This window comes from Rhinolophus ferrumequinum, chromosome 8 (genome assembly GCF_004115265.2).
Source record: "Rhinolophus ferrumequinum isolate MPI-CBG mRhiFer1 chromosome 8, mRhiFer1_v1.p, whole genome shotgun sequence".
NCBI lineage: Eukaryota > Metazoa > Chordata > Mammalia > Chiroptera > Rhinolophidae > Rhinolophus > Rhinolophus ferrumequinum.
Window position 1 is genome coordinate 34,476,422 of NC_046291.1, and position 22,880 is coordinate 34,499,301.

The 22,880-nt window shown below is 32.8% G+C and overlaps 1 protein-coding gene across 1 annotated transcript in view; it reads right to left on the reverse strand.

Moving 5' to 3' along the window:
• Positions 1 to 22,880, reverse strand: part of SLC39A10 (solute carrier family 39 member 10) — a 45,259-nt gene that overhangs the window by 15,657 nt on the left and 6,722 nt on the right. The window contains exons 2-8 of the mRNA XM_033111797.1: positions 17,108 to 18,129; positions 14,941 to 15,148; positions 6,838 to 7,007; positions 6,029 to 6,217; positions 4,158 to 4,166; positions 1,932 to 2,043; positions 318 to 686 (exon numbers count right to left, since the gene is read on the reverse strand). Of these exons, the coding sequence (XP_032967688.1) occupies positions 318 to 686; positions 1,932 to 2,043; positions 4,158 to 4,166; positions 6,029 to 6,217; positions 6,838 to 7,007; positions 14,941 to 15,148; positions 17,108 to 18,118 (2,068 nt within the window). The 5' untranslated portion in view covers positions 18,119 to 18,129. The remainder of the gene's footprint in view (positions 1 to 317; positions 687 to 1,931; positions 2,044 to 4,157; positions 4,167 to 6,028; positions 6,218 to 6,837; positions 7,008 to 14,940; positions 15,149 to 17,107; positions 18,130 to 22,880) is intronic.

Here is a 22,880-nt window from a genome sequence, read left to right on the forward strand (position 1 = left end):
TAAGATAGCTTTTTCAATATGGTGACAATGTCTTGAATAAGAAATTAAGTTATTAAAGAAGTGTATCATAGACATTTGTTTACATGTTCAAAGAAAAAAAACAATGAAATTATACCTGTCCGTCCCCAAATAAACTTATCAAAAACATTAACATAGCCTTTGGAAAACCCAAGTGACGGGAGTAATAAATAACAGCATATTTGTTAAACTCCAAATTTTAATCTTATGTATCATAGTTCCTAAGATTAGCACTGAAATACTCGAATAAGGAAAACGATCTTCAAGAGCAAATTATCACCCGTTTCCAGTCCACTTACCAATGGCTAACCCATCACTGAAGTTGTGGATGCCATCCCCCATGATTACCATCCAAGCTATATTAGCTATTCCTGTTTCTTTCACATCTGATCCAGAATGACAGGGACCGTGTGAATGATGAGAATGTTTGTGGTGCCACTGATGGTTATGTTTCCTCAGCACAGTTTTACTCTCATCATGGTGGTTATGTGTAGCAGCATGGAGATCATGCTCATGAATGGTATGTAATCCATCACTGTGAGAATGATCCATGATTTTCTCCTCTTCTACACAAAGATAATTTTTAGGAGGGGATTCTTGTTGGCCTTCTAAATCTGTCAGTTCAGTTTCATTAAGTCGATCTTCAGAAACAACCGAGTCATCAGTTCCTATATTTATAACAGCAAAGGATATGCTTTATCAACAAATGAATGAATGAACATTTGCTAATTTAAACCCAAGAATAGAGTGTAATGAATATTTCTTAAATGAATGTCTTTAAGAATTCACTAAATCAGTAAGTATATAAAAACAAATAAAACAAATAAAAAATATGAGTGAGCACACACAAAAAACAAACTGGGGTTTTGAGGGAATGAACTAAAAGCAACAGCAGGGAAAGTGAGGAGAAAAATTGGCAAGCATGAAGATACTGTGAAACAAGGAATGCACAATGAACAGCTGATAAAAATCAAAGGGTGAAAAGTTACTGTAGCATTTACAGGGTAACAAAATGAACCCCTAATTTTTCAGAGAAAGAAGGTCCTTTAAAGTTACCCACTTTAACCTTCTCTTATCTTTTCAGAAAACAAAGACGAAATTTAAATAACTTGCATCCTGCCATGCTCCACCTATCTGATGATGTTACTCAGATCATTACAAGAATGAAGTTCAGAAACTCATGTAAGTGACAATAACGTGAGAACTATTTTTTTTTTAATAGAGGTTGGCCTCTTACATAGTTTTCAAAAGTTATTTATTATGTGACAAAGATCTTAATACTTTCCAAATTATATTTGGGTCCAAATCTACAGGTAGGGTCCAGGCAGCCCCTTTTCTGCAGAAAATGAGTACTGCACTCAGGGTAAACACAAGTTCAAACAGAAAGAGGGCAAATTAGGTTTAAAATGTTTTTATGTTTCCCTGAAAATTGTAAGCTACCTTATTACATGTATCAGGCAACAGAATAGATGGATGGATAAGCAGAGATTTTAAGTACAGAGACCATTCTCCTTTAAGTACAAAGGCTGAGTTTCCTTTTTCCGTATAAAACGAATCACATGTGGAGACCACAAAGATTTTGCATTGTCAAGAAATAAAATTAACACTAATCTACCACTCACAAAGCATTTGTATGTGTGTGTTTCATTCTTTGTCTTTCAGTAAAGTAAAAGTGCAATATGTTTTTTGCCCTGTAATATAATTAATTGGTCCCACATGCCAGTATAAGTAAGGATAAAATGAACAAAAATCCTAACAAAATCATATTTAAGGCACACTAACATTTAAGAAAATAACAAGTTAGACATTAAAATTAAGGAAACCATAAAGACAAGAAATTTCCAACAACACAGACACAGTTTAGAAACAATATTTCAATTTTTATGTTTTTAGTCAGAACTGTTGTTGTCTACCGGCAAGAGGCTTGAGCTGAAGCCAGTCAGCATCGGGTGTGTTATTTAGCTTATGATCTGAAAGCTTCCTTCCAATAGCTGACTCTTCTGTGCTCTGCTTCATAAACCATTTCTGTTTTTCCCTGAGGAAAAAAAAAGATTTGATATTTGTATCAACTCTGCACCCACAATTAGCAATGATATTCAATTATTAAAATTTATAATAACATGTAAATGGTGGTAACTTTATACATAAATCATTTAGTAAAGGAGAAAAAAAAATTAGAAGTTAATCAAGGGATGTAACCAGATGAAAAATCCAACTAAATTTATGTGTGTTTTTTTTCCAATATTCAACTAAAAGGGTCAATTCACCTACTTTCAAAGTTAAGAATAGGGTACACAGTACTATATTTTTATACGCAACCCAAATGAAATATGTGAAATATACATACTCTCTTATCTAATAGTGTGTGGGAATCTCTCTTATCTAATAGAAGCTCAAAAAAACTAATACTTATTCCTTTGAACTTTATTCTGTGATTAATGCAAGCTCACATTTCTCTACTTGTGACATAATGGACAGAATCAAATGAGCAAAAAATCCCAAATTTGCGGTTTACTTCTATAAGACTTGGGCAAGTTTGTTAAATTTTTTACACGTAAGGATACTCATCTATAAAATGAAAATGACAGATTCTTATGAAGATTAAATGTGCTGTATGAAAATGACCTATAAGTAACTGACTCTTAGCTTTGAAATAAAGATAAGTTTTCTTTCTCATCTAATCTGTCCTCGATTACTAATAAATTCTAATTATTGTATTTCATTGCTTAGGTTAGAATTTTCCTATCTTACGTCTAATAGTCCTGCTTTCTTCTCCTCAATGTAACTACCACTAACAACTCTTTCAACTTAAATGTCTACTTCTAACCTATGTTAATTTAAGAGAGCAAATAATTAGGCATGTTTGAACAGTGTGAACGTAAAAAGGCAGTGTTCTCTTGGACATGCTTACTGACTGACAGCATTTTGGAATTGCTAGTATTGCGTACAGGGGGTGAACTATTTTGCAGATGTTTAACTGTCTAACTGATGCATAAGTAAGCCTGTTATGGCTACTTGAGTGTATGGTAGTCTCCAGAGATGGTCACTATCAATTTCTTCCCTCCCTGTATGAGCAGTCTTCTCCACTCATAAGGAGGTAAAGTCTATTCCCCTGCAGCAGAATTTTGACTGGCCTTTTGACTTGCTTTCACCAATAGAATGCAATAGAAGGGAAGCTGCGCCAGTTCCTGGGACTAGTCTGAAAGAGGCCTGGCACCCTTTTGCTTTTGCTCATGGAAGCGAGCCACTACGCTATGAAGAAGTTCAGTCTGGACTTTGAAGCGAGGCCATGTGTAGGAGCATCAAGATGTAGACATAGACTGAAACATTCTTGGACCGTCCGGACTTGCCCTGACCAGGCCAACACAGGCCAGCTGAGTTTGAATGTAGTAGAGTGAGTGACTCTCGCTGATGCCAAGTGAAGCAAATGAACTGCCCAGCTGAATGCTGCCTAAATTCCTGACAAATTAAGAGAAATAAAAAATTGTTATAAATCATTAAGTTCTGGGATGTTCTGCCTCAGAGCAGTAGGTAACAGAAACTGGAGAAACAGAAAATGTTCAAAAGAAAACTATATGGTGACATCCTAAAGAGAAGAAAGAAACAAGTCATAAGTTAACGAAGAAGGGGAAAAAAAACAGGAAGGAGGAGGGCAACAACAATACCAAAAGTCAGCAGGAGGGGATATAGAAAGTACAGCAGAAAATGTGAACACCGGCTGGAATTCTGATTAATAGCTTTGGTTCTGATTGTCCACTTTCCTAAAAACTTACCAAATCATTATCCTCAAAACCTCAGTCTTGCTGAAACCAGTCAGCATCTGGTATATTATTTAACGTATGCTTTGAAAGCTTCCTTCCAATAGTTGATTCTTCTATCAGCTGGTCAAATGTGTGTTCTATTCAAGTATCACTAATCCCCTTTCTTCAAAAAATGCCTATCCTTTTTCACTTTAGATTACTTATTTATCATATTTATCCTAAAGAAGATACACTGATTTACCTGCCCAGATTCCTTTCTTTGATGTACTTGAAGAATTCCTTACTATTAGATTTAGAATACCCCTCTGCCAAAGGCATTCCGTTCAGTTTTTTTACTTCCCACAATTTCAAATCCACAAATCTGCATGTTTTAGGGACTCTCTTTGCCTACATTAGTTTACTTTACAAAACTAAATGTTTAATTTTGCCAGTAAATTTAGGTTTAAAATGAGATCAAAATTAAATTATAAGAACAGAAAACATTTATTTTGCACTATCTCTTGAAGGACTACATTTTATACCTATCTGTAAATTCTGCAGTCCCTAATATTTTGTACATAATACTTAATATTTGCTGCTTCAATGTTAGTAGATATATACAACTGAAGAAAATTAGAGCATCATAGTAATTCCAAAACTTCTTTAATATTTTGCAATACGTAATTTTGCTCTAAATTAGGTACTCAGAGATGGACTCTAAATTCTTGTATTTCTTATCTAATCAAATATCAAGTCTTATTCTTTCACTTCAATAATTCTCTTAATCGCCTCCTCTTCCCCAATTCCTCATATCATGACTAGTTCAAGCCTTCTTCTCTTCTAAATTAATCTGCGGTAATCCCCTTTGTTGACTCATTTCCCTCCAACCATTCTTGCCTTGGCATCCCTCCCACCATATTCTGTTCCTCACTCATCCACATGACCTTCCACACAACCCTTCAAAAACTAAATGCTGTTAAATCTCTTTCACTTTTCTCTAAGTTGATCCTTCCTAGTTTCCATTCCTCAGATTATTCTTCACTGGGCACCTTGATCACCCCTCCTTTGAAGACAATTAAATGATGGTGTCCTAATTAAAATATGGCAATTAAAATTAAATGCACTAGTTGGAATATGATATAAAAATAAAAATGAGAAGTAGGATTTATTTCCCATAGATTTAGATAGCAACTAGAAATCACGAGGAATGAGTCAGTTTCACAGCTAGTTTCTGGCTGAGCTAGAATAACTCCCCTTGAATCTAGTTCAGAACTGATATAAACCATTACTTTGTCTCAAAGAGATATATACAAAACACATACAAACAAAATATATACATAAAAATAGTACAAAAGTTGTATGGTAGATATTATGGACTGTATATATTATGATCATGACTACCCAATGTTCTTGAGGAAAAATAAAAGATTTTTTTCTTTTTTGAATATTCGTAGTTAACTAACAAAATATAAGAATTTTCTAACTATTTTTTGTGGAAAGCTTCCTAAAAAATGTTTCTAAATTTACTAACTTAAATAGAATGTACTGAAGATAATCAGCATTAATGTCACAAACATGTTAGTGAGATGCAGTCAAGATAGAGCGGAGGACCGATGTACACCAATGTCAGCAGGGAGGAGTGTAATCATAGTGGATGGTAGTGACCCTGAACTTACTTTCCTGGGGAAAATTTTTTTAGGTATTTGTCTTATTCTCATAAATGTGACATGAAATGCAGACAGTGCATGACATGAAGGGTATTTAATCAGCAGTCCAAGCATCATTTCCCACGAGGTCTGTCACTCGAGATTAATCACCATTTCCCTCTACATTCTTACTTCCACCATTGGCAAGGCATTCTGATATGTTGTGTGAAAACATTTTCATTAAAATATATGACAATAAAAGCCACTTACACTTGGAAATATTACCTAAGAAGATGAGACTTGCTTTTTATTTATAGATTTTTACCTTTTTATAATAAGCATAAATTGGCCCATGGCCTTTTCCATCCTTCTTAAGTCAATTAGACAATATGCAACACAAATTAACTGAGACTGAGACTGTCATACCTTGATTATAAATGCCAAAATAAATGTAATGGCAAGAAACGGCAAAGATCAAAGGTATTTTTCCTGTGAGGATAATCCATTAAAAGATAGAGATTTGATATACACTAACACCAAATTAAGAAGAGCAGATTTCCAAAAAAACGATGGCTTTTGTTGAGTTTTATATCTCAGAAAATGAAATCAACAAAAAATACTTACTCTCTGCTGTTTGTAGTGCTTAAACATTCTAATGCAGTGTTCAATGATAAATAATAAGTAAATGCCTCCTAGAGCAACAAGTCCTTTCAACACAGCATCATATTCTTCCAAAAACTTCTTCGATTCGTGTCCATGAGAATGTCCGTGCCCATGTGCATGCTGGTGACTGTGGTCATGTCCACCTTGAGACTAGGAACAAGAATAAGGAAAACTTCTGAACAAGTCATTAAAATGCTACTTAAAATTTCCAGATTACAATCTCCTAGAGGACACAGAAAACATACTTTCCAATTTTTAAACTGCTCCCCTAAATATTATCTCACTTAAATATAAGTAGTCTTCCATGTAATTTTGCTATACTCAGTAGCCTGGAAAGTACTACATCAAGGTAACTCTGATAAAAACAGAGACACAAACTCAAATGCTTACATGGGTTAAGGTACATACTATACAGTGAGCAATGAAATACTAGGGAGTGATGATTCTTTTGTAAACTAAAGTAAACAATTAAACAAACAAATTCACCAGCAGGTGATTACTTGTGTAATCTAACATTTTATTAAACTGATGATATTTTGATAATAATTTTCTCTTATTATTTCAAAGTAATGAGCTGCTACCACTGCATAAACTGTGGAACATAAGCAAAACTGTGTACTGAAACATGCTAAACTTTCTATATTTTAAAGCTTTACCAAAAAAGAAAAAAATGTATATACAGAAATAAAGTTATTTTATAACATTTCACAATATTAATTTTAGAGAACTTAATCGTTAGAGAACTTTGAAAATGTAAAAGGATTTCTTACATGGGGCAGTAGATGTAGAAGAGCATCTCCACTCATTGTTCCTACAGCTAGAGCAACAAGGAATGTGAGAAGGAATTTGAAGCATCCTTGGTTAATGATGGGAACCAAGATCACGCCAAGCAAGGAAAGCAGGCTAATGACAGTGATAGAAATGATACCACAAATCCACGCTGTAAGAAAGAAATAGTCAACATTAGTATGACAATATAAACCGAAAAAGCTCCAAAGAAGAATAAACATAATATAAATGAGTCATGGAAGATAGATTATCTCACCTAGACTATGCTTTTTAAGAAGCTTTATTTTGACACTGCTGTGTTTAAAAACAAAATAAAACTATATAATTTGAATACTTAAAAAAAAAAATAAGAAACTCAGACCACTTCAGTGGCCACCTTATTAGAAACAGGGACTTAAAAATGACTTAAGGCTCTGATTCACTCTAAATACATAGACTGGAAATAAAATTTTACCAAGGTCTAAAAGCAGAGCCACAGCAATAAAGCTGTGTGAGAGAAGATAAGTAAACAACGTCGCCTGTGGAGCTAAAGAAGCCAAGGAGCCGAATGCAAGGTAAGCTTGTACATCCTTCTAATACAAAGCGAAAAGGAACATAGGCAAACCAAAATAGAAAGGGGGCAGACAAGAGTACAACAATGTCTTACTGGTAGCTGGTATTGGATGTCATCTTCTATTTCCACAAAGAAGAATTCAGGGCGAATGTCAGATCATCGCGCGCCACACCCAGTCCAAACTCTCCTCCAAGTTGGCTTGGACAATGTAACTACGTTCAATTTTTTTCACTATATAATTATAACTTTGGATCAGAGCACAAGAGCAATGTTTTCACAATATGGCTTGTGAGGAACACAGGTATGGTGGCAAAGAATTCTGTGCACATTTCTTAATCTAGGTTATTCACAAGAAGATAAGATACCAGAAATAAATGCCAGTAATTCTGAAGGTGAGGTAGTTTCATTTAAAACGTGAGAGCACTTTCTATTAATGATTTAAAATGAAATAAAAATGTCGTACGTTTAAAAATTCTATTTTCATCTATGGCAAATTTCACTGAAGAATGATAATTTTGCAAAGGCTTTAAAATGTTATTTTTCTAATCGAATCTAACAGGATTATAAATCTGCTAAAAGATTTTATGCTAGTCTTGTGATACAGAACTAAGGAAAAATGCATTACTTCATCAAGATAACTTAAAATTTTCAAAGACAAAGAGAAGTAAGGATAGATAAGGAAATGAAACTTTAATTGGTCCACTAACTACTGAACTTAATCAATACTTTTGTGTTTATCCTTTAGGCACAGTATCTAGTAACATTAACACTAAGGCTAGTTTTCATTAGCTAAATTAGCTCACAGGATTAAAATAACAGGTCATCTATAATCACTAATGGAAGCTCTGGTTTATCCTATAGCTAATAGATAATTGCTATGACATAAACACAGGGAATTTAAAGGGCCAAAAGAAGATGGAAATAGAGTTTAGATTCACTGGCTTTAATCCTTGAAAGGATTTTGGGGCAAGGAAGGGACAGAAACTCAATTCCTGAGGAACAGGGTCAAGGAAAGATTCATTATAAAAGGCGGCATCCTGGTTAGTGGAACCAAAGGATAAGAGGGAGATTCCCAACTATGGTTGGTACTACAATGCAGTGAAGTGAGATCAAAAACCCAATTCTAGGAAGAAAAAGATAAGGTCAAATAAGGCGTAAAGGTTTACAATAATGATGACCAAGTTACTTTATCTGCTTGTCCCCCATGCACAGGCAGGAACAATAAAATCAGTGGGACAGCCTGAGGAAATAGGTTGGAGAAAAGTGGCACAGGGGTATAGCTATAGATGAAGTTAGGGAGCCAATAAAGTTACTGGCCAGCTAAAACAACGTTGGTCTAAACTATCACAGTTCTCTAGCGCCAACCATACTAGTGGGGAGGAAAAAAAGTCAAAAGGTACTTACAATACCAAATGGGACAAATTGAGGCTGGTAACAAAAACATTAACCTGAAGATAAAATGTCTATTAATACACACTCTCTCTTCCCAAATACATTTTTCCTTAGTTTGGCAATAATCCAGTCTAGAAGAAATTTATCTCAAAACAATCAATCTAAAAGCAGCTTCTATGAAGAACTTAAAGAAATACAGCACTTAAATTACTTGGAAAAGCCAGCAATTCATATTCTAAGATATTCTATAGTAAAAAAAAAGAACTATATATACTCACTAATGTAAATATATATGAATGGATATATACAAACTTGCATATTAAGGCATAGAAATATCGTATATTGAGGTACAGCTACAGTCTAAAATGTTTAGTAGTGCCTCAAAAAGCTAAACAGAATTACCATATGACCTAGAAATTCCACTCCTAGGTATATAACCAAAGGAACTGAAAGCAGAGACTAAGATACTTCTATTCGCTGTTCATTACAGCATTAATCACAATAGCCAAAAGGTGGAAATAACCCAAGTGTCCATCAATGAATGAATGAATAAAATGTGGTATTTACATGCAGTGGAATATTATGCAGACATGAAAAGGAATGAAGTTCTAATAAAATGCTACTACATGAATGAACTTTCAAAACATTATGCTGAATGAAATAAACCAGACACAAAGACAAATACTGTATGATTCACTTATGTGAACTATCTAGAATAGTCAAATCCATAAAGACAAAAGAAAGATTAGAGATTAACAGGGGCTGGGGGTAAGGGGAAAAAAAAAATTAGTAAAACTTTTTTTTTTAAAGTTTTTAAAATAATATAATGGTTGCAGAACATTGTGAATGTAATAAATGCCGTTGCTTTGTACACTTCAATGGGTTAAAATAGCAAATTTTGTGCTACATATATTTTACCATAATGAAAAATACTTAAATAGCTAGGTAAAATGACAAACTCAAAATTAAACCCAAAGCCCTGTCTTAATTCACTGTTTTCTCCACTACATCATAGTATTTTTAGAGAAATTTTGGCCAAGGGATTTATCACTTATGTATTTAACTCACAAAAGAGGGTCTATAACAAAAATAAGTATAATTAAATACAAAAGTAAGAAAGAATACTAACTTTATTAATTCAAATGGCAAGCTTTCAAAATTTGACCTAATTAGGATAGAGCGAAAGAGACAAAAGATTACCAAAAAACAAACTTGCAACTACATAAAATTATCAGAATATATTTATACTTATTCCAATGTCCAATGTTACATGTAAGAGTAAAGTATTTATATTGCAGCTAACATAAATTATCACTTATTTTTGCTACTGCTAAGAAATAAGGAGTAAAGAGCTATATTTCCCATTTCAGATAAACCATAAAATTTCCAGATATTTTCTAAATATTGCAACTATTCCATCACAACTGTTTCATTAGCAAAACAGCCCTACTATTTCCCTAAGTGTATGTTATTATAGATACATGTTTTCTTATACTGATTGTTAATTTTAAAAAATAATTTTAGCTTTCCAGCACTAAAAGTTTAATTAATAGTCATTCTCCTAACAACTTGTAAATGTTCAAGGAAAATTACTATCCTTTTGACCTATGAGAAATAAAGTTGTTTTGAATTTAATGCTTAAAATATTTCAATACTACTTATTTTTAGAATAATATTTACATTTGAGCTTAAATAAACTCTAATTTCGTAAGTGTAGAAAAAAAGCAATTCAGGTAATAAAATTCTTCTAATTTCTAACCAAATTATTGTACTTTTTCTATCTGTACTTTTTCTATCTGTTCTTTCTGTACAATTTATTTGGTATAAAGAAAAAAAAAACACAAACTAACAATATGTAAACTATTAAATACAACCAGCAATTTTTTTTTTATTTATACCTAAGATACCAAATGCAATAAAAAAAAATAAAAAAAAAATGCTAAATGCCTGAAATAAGCTTCACTTATTCTGTAAATTAGGTCGCTTAAAACGTTAAAGGTCTTCAAGCTTAGTTATTCACCAACTCCCTTCCTCATTATCTAGAGGGAAAATGCATTCTTTTAAAAAGAAGCGCTCATCTGTGGAAACTTTCTAATTAACTTGGTTCAAAGCATGTGCAAGATGGCAGTTTTCTACACTGTTTCAGCATTTTAATTGGCAGAAAATGCTTAGCGACCTATTCACAACCCCCCTCGGTAATTAAGCTAGGGTCAACTCTATGAGTAAATGAGCCAATCTTGTGAAACAAATGATTTCTTCCAAACACAGTATTATAGCATATTTGGTTTACAGCAGTTTTTGAACAAATAATGAGGTAGTAGTTGTGTTACTATGGGGGATTTATATAGAACAAGTTAACCTTTCTTAATGGAGCAGCAGTCATTAAAAATAATTTCTGGCAGGGCATTCAAACAATTATTAACATCTATTAGGAGATAATTAATTCAATCTTCATTTCTGACAATGCTGATAGCCACCTGCAAACAACTAATCAATATTCACCATTAGTAATGCATTTGTCTTCAAAGCAACTACAATTTCCTTTAAGGCTTTTCAGATTGAATGAACTATAATTTTCGATATTACTATAATCAAGCATCTGTCGGCAGCTTCATTATAAAATGCCATCATTACAACAATATTATGTCAATATTACAACACAGGCAACTCTAAACCACAATCCACACTTGATTTGGAAAAACTGGAATTTTTTAGAAGCCTTAAACATGAAAAAAAAAAGCTATTGATTTTAATTCTAGATGTGACAGTATCACCAGTCTCCATTTTTCCCTGTAAAGAACAAATGTATTTTATTTTTAATTAAGTTCAATAGTTTCCCTTTCTCTCCTGTCACAGTGAGAATTTATAAGCCCCTGAGAGATATTGTGACTTTTGAGGTATTTACTCATCTACAAAGATCAGTGAACAGGAAGCCAGGAAAGGGGACATATTTTATCTATCCAAAGATCAGAATTCCAGTCTAGGGGATAGACTCACTTTCTCTGCCTTCACTCTTAATTACCAGACTGAACCCTGCCTGTCTACCTAGAAGATTATTCTTGGATATTTTTCCTTTTATACTGACTGATCTATACTTACAGCAACACTTACTTGTACAAATATTTGCCTCTACACCACTTTCCTATCTATGTCTGCATTATCTGTTAAACACTAAGTATAACTAAATATAATCTCTTTCTCTCCCTGTCACTTACAGTCTAGCAAAACATACTTAAAAACCTTTTTAGCAGGAAGCAGTTGAGCATAGCAAAGGTTAAAAGCATAGTGGTTAGGATTACAGGCTTTAGATGAATTACAGGCTTTAGAGAATACTCCAGTTCCTCTGAGGCTCTGCTAATGGTACCTGGCAACTAAGTGATCTTGGAAAAGTTACTTAACTTCTCAAAAGTGCCTTTTCTCAGCAAAGGAAAGTAAATAAAAGTGCCTATCTCACAGGTTTAACAAATTAAATATCCTTATAAAAGTGTTTAGAACAGCACATGGTAAAGTTCCAATAAATATAGGCTATTGTGATTGATTGATTCTAAAGTTATTTTCCTATTGCAAAGAAACTAACCAAAAATAGGTAAGTACCTAAGAGACTAACTTTGCTATGTATTGAGAGCATTTCCTTTTATTTGCGTTCTTCCAAGCTTTAAGGAATACCTCAGTCCCAAATAAAACTCTTATATACTAAAATGTGATAGTCTTAAACACGTCTGTCTACCTTATTACTACACTAAGAAAAAAATTTAAATTCTGCCCTCTCAATCTTTTATAAGAATTGTTTTTAAAAATAATAAATAAATAAATTTTAAAAAGAATTCTTTTTAGCTCATATTCATATATATCAATTTAGTCATTTTAATGACTATGCAATAGCGCCACTATATCTTGGGCATTTCAATCAGTACTGCATTCAACATGATTTTGCACACAATGAAGTTCATGAAAATTTCACTCATTCTGAGAATACCGTACTATCTATTAGGCTGACTGATATACTCATAAAGTGATCTCCAAAGACTCCTTTTCAATAAATGTCTTTCCTGGGTTATAAGTGAAATCTTATAGACTAATATTAAGCAATTATCATTTGATCATTATGAGTGCTTACTTTTTGTTCAAAGTGTCCTTTGTCTCAGGCAGTAGGGCTGAGATGAAAGACCCAGCCACTTCCTTAAGTGACTCAAATCCAACAAAAACAGATAACTGATCTAATTATTAAATCCCCCAAGCTTTGTACTATGATGGAATCAATAAAGGGGACTTAATTAATCCTAGGATGATCGGTAAATCATCCCAGAGGGGCTAATCCTTGAGCTGAATCTTTGAGGAATCATAGTAGTCAGTCAGGTAAAGAAGTTTATTATGTGAAAAGGCAGAAGAGGAATGAGGGAGAAACAGCATCATCTATTATCAGGAGTTTATTATGTTAGAGCTAAAAAGAAAGAAATGAATGGTGGGGATAAGAATGGAAAGATAGGTAGGCAGGGATTATATTCTGGAAAGCCTAACTAGCCAAGTAAAGAGCTCTGAAGTTTGATCAATATAGCATAATGCAGTTTCCTAAAATACACACAGAAAAAATATAACGAGCACATCATATCAAATCCTTGCTCTCAGATATTATTGTTTACTTACACTATAAAAGATATAAAGAAAAACATTAGAGAACTAATGAAAACTATTAGTGTAAAGACACATGGCAACAATTGTAAAGCATTAACTAAATTTGAAAGATAATACCTTAGTGATTAATTGCCCAGAAGATTTATCATACAAACCTTATGGTTGGTGAGCTCTATCATTTGTCAGGCTGGGGAATTTGGGGCAAGTTATTAAATTTTTCTATACCCCAGCTTCTTTATCTTTAAAAATAAGAATTATATAATAGCTCCCTCATGTAATACTATATTGTTAAAATTTAGTGAAAAGAAAAACAAGTAAAGCACTTAGGAAATAGATAGTAATAGTTAAACTTCCTAGGCCTGAATCCTACCACTATCTCTTACTAGCACTGAGAGACCTTGGCAAAGTTATTAGGATAACATCCTCTACCTTGTAAGACTGTTGTGAGGAGTAAATGAATTGAGTTTAGAACAGTACCTGCAGTTGGTGGTTGTTAATATATAAAATAAAAGTATGTTAGCTAGCACTAAAAAGAACACAAACTCTATGTCAGAGAATCTCATTTGCATTTTAGAAAGATAAACCTAGCAAAAGTGCTAAGGATAACCTAGAAGGGGGACAAGAACAAAGCAGGAAAGATTATGAACTTATTTCAGCAATTCAATAAAGAACCAAGAAGGACCTGAACTAAAGTTATGACAGAGTGAATAGAGTTAGAAGATATTTAAGAGAAGACTCTCAATTGGACTTGACAACTGATTATACAAGGGAAAGGGAAATGAAAAAGAAACTTAAAAGAAAAAAGTTAAAGTTGTCAGATTGTCTCAAAAGCATGGATTTTAATGTCATTTGGAATTCCGTAAGAGATACAAATTGTGTAGGGAATAAAGTTTGGAAAATATTAAGTGTGAAGTACCTGTGAACATCGAAGTGGAGCTATTCAGCAACTAGATATGAAACAAAAGAGCCTAGAAAGAGTTTGGAAATAGCTTTGGTTTTACATTACTTAGTTGAAGTTCTCTAGAAGTGCCCACGATAAAGTTCATATGCCAAACATTGGCATTTCTGAGACATTTCTAGAGTTTAACCAGACTGGCTTCCCTTTTTACTTCCTTAAAAACTTAATAATCTTAGCTTTTCACCAGAGGCCCTCAAGCCTGCTAAATGTTAGGCAGTCAGAACACCAAATAACTTTAATCGGGGTCCCACTATTTACATTTACCCATCAAGAAGGATCCATTATTATTATAAACCACTATTTCTTTTTAATCTAGTTCTCTAGCAAAATAGTCCTCCATAATGCCAGAAGAGATAAGTAAACTGCTGTATTGTGCCCCCTGTATTCTCCAAATCTTTTTAAAACACACATATCTAAACTTGATTAAAACATATTGAAAGAAAGACACCGAAAGGCAGGTGATAATTGGAATAACTTTCTAATTCAACTACATAAAAAGAAAAAAAAAGTACAGAAACTATTTTGAGAAAAAGCTTAAATCTTTCTTACCTGATGCCCCTATATGTGCCTTATCTTCAGGAACCATATTTTTATCCTTACTTAAATCTTCAACTAAAAGTTTGTCAAAATGCTCAATACAAAGTCTGCTGTCGATTTGATATAACAAAGCAGGACAAAGGTAGGTAAATAGATCCGGTGAGATTGGAGAGTTGGCACCATGACCATAGTATTTTAACAACTGAGTGACGTTCAAACACTGCAAGAAAATTGATAAAACAAACTAAGTAAGTATTTTAAGAAGATTATGCAAAAATTACTATAATAAAATATATTCTAATTATTTGAAAATAATCTGCAATACAGAGACACCTATTAAAACAAAGATTTTGGCTAGGAATTTATAAATAGAGATACTTATTCAACTTATTACCCAAGACTTTTATGGATTTTAATAATATTTTCCACTCGAATACATGAATGATAATGACTTTCTGCCATCGGTGACTCACAACTACATTCCCAAGATTCTTAAGAAATGAAAAGAAAAACCACTTCCCTAGTCAAGTGCATTTGTCAAATACTCAAGATTTCTTACTTGTAAAAACAGTGTTAAATAAACTTAGAATACTTTAATAACTTTATATTAAGATATATCATAATATAGACATTTTCATTGCCTAAGGTACCCCAAAGGATTATATCGGAGAATTCTAGCCCAATGCTAAAACTGGAAGATGAAAAAAGAAGGCAGCTTCATCCATTGGTACTTCCAAGTACAAAACAAAACAAAGCAGAAAATAAATAGCAAACAATTTTGAACACATCATATAGTAAAAGCAAATATCTAAAATTAAAGCAAAAAAAAAAAAAAAGGTACTGCCTCTTTTTCCACACATATCCACTCAGGTTGCATACTTGTTTATTGACTTGCTACCTCATTATATTATTTTATCAATATACAAAAATAAACAAGATCAGAACATACATATAAACAAATAAATGATTCCTCTGAGACCTTAACAAGTACTACCCTATCCAATGCATAGAACATTTCCATAAATCCTGAGAAAGTTCCCAATATGCATCAGACTTGCGAGAATATAAAATAAGAGGTCTGATGATGCAGACCCCACAAGTTTGATACAAAAAGTACACGTCCAGTTAGTATCAACAACAGATTCTGGGACATTACCACAGTAATAAATGAATATATTCTTTTAACAGTACAGTAAGATTTTAAAATATAAATTATTTGAAAATCAGTGTTTATAACTACTAAAAACCAAATGTCTGATTATTTATCCAGGGAAGAAACACAGAAATATTTACTTAGATGCAAAACATACTTCAGTAATAGAGACATAAACGACAAAGGGTGAGGTCATTTTCCACATTAGATGGTGCTTCTTTTTCTACATATGAACAACAAATTCAACAAGTTTTCCTAATTTAATAAGAGTAATAAAAATTAGAATAAAAAAGGTGTTGATATACCTTTAATGAAACAAAAATGTGTTTAAGGTGAATAGTTAAAAAAAAATTAAGGAGGAATCTATCAAATGTGAAAATGTTCAAAAAAGCATGAAAATTTAGAGGAAAAACACAACCACCCATTACTATTGGAGTGTTCTACTATTACATCATTTTGCATTCATCCTAAATCTGTCAAAGGTATAAGAAAAGACTGCATCATGAGGAGTAGGCCCTATCATAAAATGACATAGAGAAAACCGACCACATGTGCAAAATACCTGATTTGGAGCTGTATCAATGACTGGGAACCATTCCATAGTTAATTCAGTCAGTTAATAATTATGAAAAAGAAATTGTCTAGTCATTTCCCAAAAAGACTGAACAAAAAAGGCTTCAATCTTCAAATATCTGGAAACCAGCTAAAAGTGACATGAAAACTAACTTGGGGAGCCAAAAAAAGTCAAAAGCAAGATAGTAAAATAAAGAATGAAAATAAGGGACCTATTTTCTAGTAACTTTAAACAATCAGATTTGAAGAACCCAAATTTGAGAACACACAATGCAAGTGAAAATCCAGATAAAATCTTTAATCTGATTTTAATTCCTTAATGTATTTATTTTGGGGACCATTAACCTAGAAAGGTTTGACTATGATTGACTATTCCACTGTTAACTTCTCTTTTTACCTAAAATGCTCCACAACTCCCTGAGAATTATGGAGCAACTATCTTTTTATGCTTACCTCATGTTGACGGTCATCTTCATTATGATCTTTGTGACTAGCAGCTGAATAAATTGCACTTTTTTTAACATGTGGTGCTTCTCGCTTTCTAGTATGTCGAAGTTCACCTTCATTATCAGGATCAAGATCTTGGTGTCCATGACCAGGATCATGACCATTATGTTCTGGAAGACGTACGTGAGAATGACCTGGGTTATGTACACGATCAGGTTTATGGACCCGATTATGCTCATACTGTTCACCCTGACCATGGTTCGGGGGAAAACCTGGTGTGATAACCTCAGAATTTTCATTATTCTTCTTCCCTTTTCTCTTCCTCTTTCCTTTCGGTAGCTTACTTTCAGATTGTTCCTGTGTTTTATTGGTCTCCGTTGAAGGTTCATGGCTAGGCTCCCCACGCTCACTGTGAGTTACGGAATCATTAGAAACATGGCGAGTAGTATTATGATCGACGTGGTGGTGCAAACAATGGTGATGACATAAGCGATGATTCCGGTCATGCATGTGTTTATCATCAGATTTGACAGATACGTCAATTGTCTCTTTCTCTGGATCACACTTGTGGTTTCTTTTTGATATACTGGTCACAGTTTGATTTTCTGAGTTTAAATGATTATGGGAATGCTGGTGGTTATGTGAGTGAAAATGCTTTCCCTCCTGAACTGCCAAAATATCTAAATGAGAAACATGATCGTGGCCAAGATCCTCATGATTAATCTCAACTACTTTTATCTCTCCAAGACCTAAGTTTGTTAAAAGTTTCTCCAGACCAAAAAAGGATAATCTTCCATTTTCACCATAACGGTCAAAAAGTTTTTCAATGTAGTATTTTTTTTCATTTTCAGCATCCAGCACTGAAAATTTGCTTGACTCCGATTCTGTCATTCCATGATGGTGTCTGTGATGCTCTTCGGGACCATGGTCATGGTCTTCATGGCAATGGTTGCAATGATGAAAAATAAATGTCAGCAAACAAATGAGGCAAAATTTTGTGTGCATATGTACCTTCATTTCTACTTTTCCTAAAGGGATTTAAAAAGAGAGGAAAACAGTTTATACTTAGGCATGTTCAAAACAATCAGAAACTTCCCAGCAGTTGTCAATCCACCAGACAAATGTTTTACCACATTTCTTTCATGAATCATTCTTTCCTTCTCCAATTCCCTAAAAAATGGCCCCTTTAAATTTATCAAAATAGTGAACAGGTCTTTGAATAACTACAAACTGCTCAAGACTCACGTACGAGACTGCTCTGACTCCCTTTAAGCACAATACTTGAGAGTCTACACATTTACTCAGGAATTGTTGGCTTCCTTCCTATCTGGTCCTTTACAAAAGTTTGCTGATCCCTGCTCTTAAGGCCCTGATCAGTGCAATAAAGCAAGATGAAACAAAATGATAAAATGTGTAACCGTAAGAAATGAAACTGTCATTATCCACAAATGTCAGGACTGAGTATGTGGAAAATCAAAAAAACTGCTAAGAATTAATACAATAATTTAGTCAAGTTGCTGGATATGACATAACCTAAGATCAGCTGTATTTCTATACACCAGTAATAGTTAGAAAACAACATTAGAAAACAGTATCATTTACAATAACAAATAGCTAGGAATAAATCTAACCAAAAGATATGCAAGACCTTTACATGATGTAAGCAAGAATATGGAGTCTACTGAAACTTGCATGCACTGCTGGTGGGATTAAAGACTGTTATCTTTTGGAAAACCATTTGGCAGGATCTGCCAGAAGCTGAACATAAGCATATCCACTCACATAGGTATTCTACTCCTGGGTATATGCTCTGCAGAAATGCATGTACAGGGACACCAGGAGACATGAACATGAAAGTTCCTATTACCATTACTCAGCATAGCTCAATAAAGGAAAACGGCCAAATGTTCAACAGTAGAATGAGTGAATAAAACAGAATCATCTTACAATGGAATACTACACAGGAATGAAAATGAAATTATGGCTTCACACATTAACAGATGAATTTTACAAGCATTAGATTGAGCAAAAGATGACAAACACTAAAGAAACCATACTACATAATTCTATTTACATAAAGCAAAAAATGGATAAAACTAAACCAAGATTACTTTTTGAAAGGAAGGTAGGGGCAATAATTGGGATTAAAAAGCATGGCAATGTTCTCTTTCCTGACTCGAGTAATGATAACACCAATATGTTTACTTTGTGGTAAATGAACTTATACATACTCTGTACTTTTCTGTGTACACATTGTACTTCAATGAAAAGGTTTTTAAAAATCAAATTTTGTCCAGTGAAAAATTTGAAAATGTAGTTATAAACAAAAATTATAAGGTTTCTAGAAAGAAACCAAAAAAGATCACTAAAAGGAGAAATGTATAAGACATTATTGAAGGACAGTAAAAAACTGCAAAAACTGAAGACCTACATTGGTAAGATAAATAGTGTAAGGTATATATTAATATAAAGTATTCCCAAGTATATATATACCAATTTAATTCAGTGTCAACATAATCCTGGTAGCTGTTTGTTTTTGGTGAAACGGCACAAGCTCATCCAAAAATTCACTTGGAAGAGCAAACACCCAAGGACAAACAAGACAATTCAGAAGATTAATATGGTGATAAAGACTTCTTTTTATAAAGTTACACTAATTAAAATATCATAGAACTGGCCCAGGGATAGCCAGACCAGAGGAAAAGAGCAAAGTTCAGAAAGGGAATCAATAATATTAATTGTGAAAAAACAGTTCTTCCTCACACCATATACAAGTGAATTCCAAGAGGATTAAAGACCTAAATGTGAAATGCAAAATTCTTAACAAGTTTTAGAATACAGAAGAATATCATGACTTTAGAATAGGGAAAGATTTTTTAGATAAGACACAGAAAACACAAACCTTAATGGAAATTTTTGATTGATTTTAATTAAACTAAATTCTCTAAGTATTACTCTACAATAAAGAATACCATAAACAAAGCTTATGACAATCTATACCCTAAAAGATATTTACAATGTGCATATATAAACCATACATAGAAAAGATCATTACCCAGAATATACAGAATATATAGATATATATATACAAAAAACCTTCAATATTACATAGACAACTACACAAAAGATATCAATAGGACAGCTGGTTGAGCAGCAACATGATTGCTAATAATCTATATAAGGCACCAAGACATTAATAGGTAAAAGTTAATATCTGACAATACCAAGTGTTAAGCATAAATGTAAGGGCGAGAAATAGAAACTACCTTACACTACTGGTGGGTGTATGTATTGGTACATCCATTTTGGGAAGCAATTTGACATCTCTGAGACTGAATATGAACATATTCTACAGCCCCCAAATTCCACTTCTATCTACATACTATAGAGAAACTCTTGCACGTAGGCACAGGAGACACACAAATTCAAGAATCTTTACTGTATTATTTTTAATTTTTAAAAAAAATTTTAACTATCTTTGTAACAGAATGCTATGGCTGCAAATAGGAGAACACTCAACTAAACAAAGAGGAAATTTTCACATTAAAAAAAAGGTAGGAGAAATGTGTGATTCCAGGACAATTCCTCAATCAAAAACCCAAGCTCTCTCATCCTCAGATGTGTTCCCTCAGTCTCAAGAAACTTGCTCTTGCTTCAACCATTCCATCCATGCACAACCATATCGAAAGCTGGAGCATTTATCTTCAACTTGCAGAGCTGAGTTCTTTTAACTCATCACCACTGGCATTCTAATAGGTACTGCCACTGCTTCAAATCTTTATCACTCCATCCATCATCATTCTTCCCTTTGTTTTCCTTTTTCAGCATCCTGTCTCTGTTACACATCTCTGATTTTGCATCAGTTTGCCATTCGTAAGTACTGCCAGCTAAAATTACCTTTTCTTTCTAGGAGGTCAAAAAAATAAATAAATAATCACAGAATGTCCAGGGCAATCTTTGTAACGTTAACATTTTTTGATGCAGACAGCACAACCTGCTTTTTCCCCACGAAAGAAGCTTTCTGATTAATTTTAACTGTCCTTATAATTATTTTAAACCATCAAAGTCCTCTTAATTGTTAAAGTGAACTGATCAATTTTGCCATTTAGCAGAATCTCACAAAAGTGTAATTCAAATGTCAAAGTTACTTAATTTTTCCTAGCAAACTACCAATTTCATTATCGATCCACCTTTATTATAAAATCTACCAATGTCCAGTATATAAGAAAACTACATAAATTCTTCTACAAACATAATCCTCTTAGGGTACATTTCCTTTTCTTGTAGAGCTACATTCAGATACACAGAGCTGGATAGATTTTGTGATACAAAGGCACATAGAAAAAGAAAAAAGAAAAAATTATTAATACTATAAAAACAAAGTTGTGCAGGAAAGGAAAGTTTATTACAATGGCTCAGTTGTAAATATTTACAGTAAAAAATACAATACCAAATACTGTTTGAAACCAAAATTACAATATAATTGTATGGAAAACCGGGTAGAGGAAATGGGAAGGTACATGGGGAGATGGGAAGAATGCTAAATCCTCATCTTTCATTAAACAGAAAATGGCAAAATTGAAAATGAACAAAGAATAATGAACATGTTGGAGATGTGGAAGTGAATAGCAAACTAATCAACTAACGGAACTAAAGGAATTCCTTGTCTCTCTAGACAGAAGACTATGAACAAGGTGACTAATTTTTTTCCTTTTCCCTACAAACTTTACAGAACTATTTAATTTTTTAAACTATATTTGTGTACAGCTTTGATTGAAAAAAACTAAAAATAAAAATCAGCAATTATAAATCTTAAAAAGTTTTTGTTAAACAAAATCACATGTCACATGTGGAAGAAAATGACTACAGTTTCCAGATTTTCACAAGCATTTATAGAGTTTTAATCACAATAGGCAATCATTTTAATTTCAATTTGGTTACATGAATAATTACGATGTTGAGAAAGACTACGAAAATTTTTAATTTGTAGCTCTCATGACATACTTCCAAATTGGTTTCTAGAGAAATTAACTTAATTATGTCCATGGACCAAATTACTGGTGGTTTATTCTGCCACCAATATGATCATAGCATTCTCTTTAATAGTTGGTATTAACTTTGGAATAAGTAAAAGATCTTGCCTTATTTTTATTTATACTTTTAGAATTATTCCTGGTGTCTATTCTTATCAACATGTATGTGCTTTTGCATAACACGACTTGCATATTTTCTGCAAAAAACATATTCAGTTCTGTCCAGTGCCTTTTAATTTTGATTACAATGTTTTTTCCCTTTCATGTACAGATGTTTTCATGAACATGCCCTATGAATTTTTTGTAATTTCTTCTATGATTTCTAAATTTAAGAAGTTGCTTCTCCCCATATTTAACATATTTTCTTCTTAAAAAAAAAAACTATAATTAAAATTAACATCATCCCTAAAGAACTAGGGCACCTAACAACCATTTTTTTTAGGGAAAATAAAAACATCCATTGAACTAACAAACAACTTTTACATACTTATCTGTTAACTAAGAAAGTTTAATTTTAGCCTCAATAAAAGTTTCAAGTACTTGTATTACGTAAAACTCTTGATAGGAAAAGCTCTAACACTTGTTTTATACATTATAAATTATATTATGTACTACATATTATATTTACAGTAAATTTAAAGAATATTTTTTTAAATCGCTTTCAGTGATATTTTAGCATACCTTTCTGATTTCCTTCTTCAGTATTTTTTTAATTGGTATGATTTTATTGAATATAAAGTTTTTAT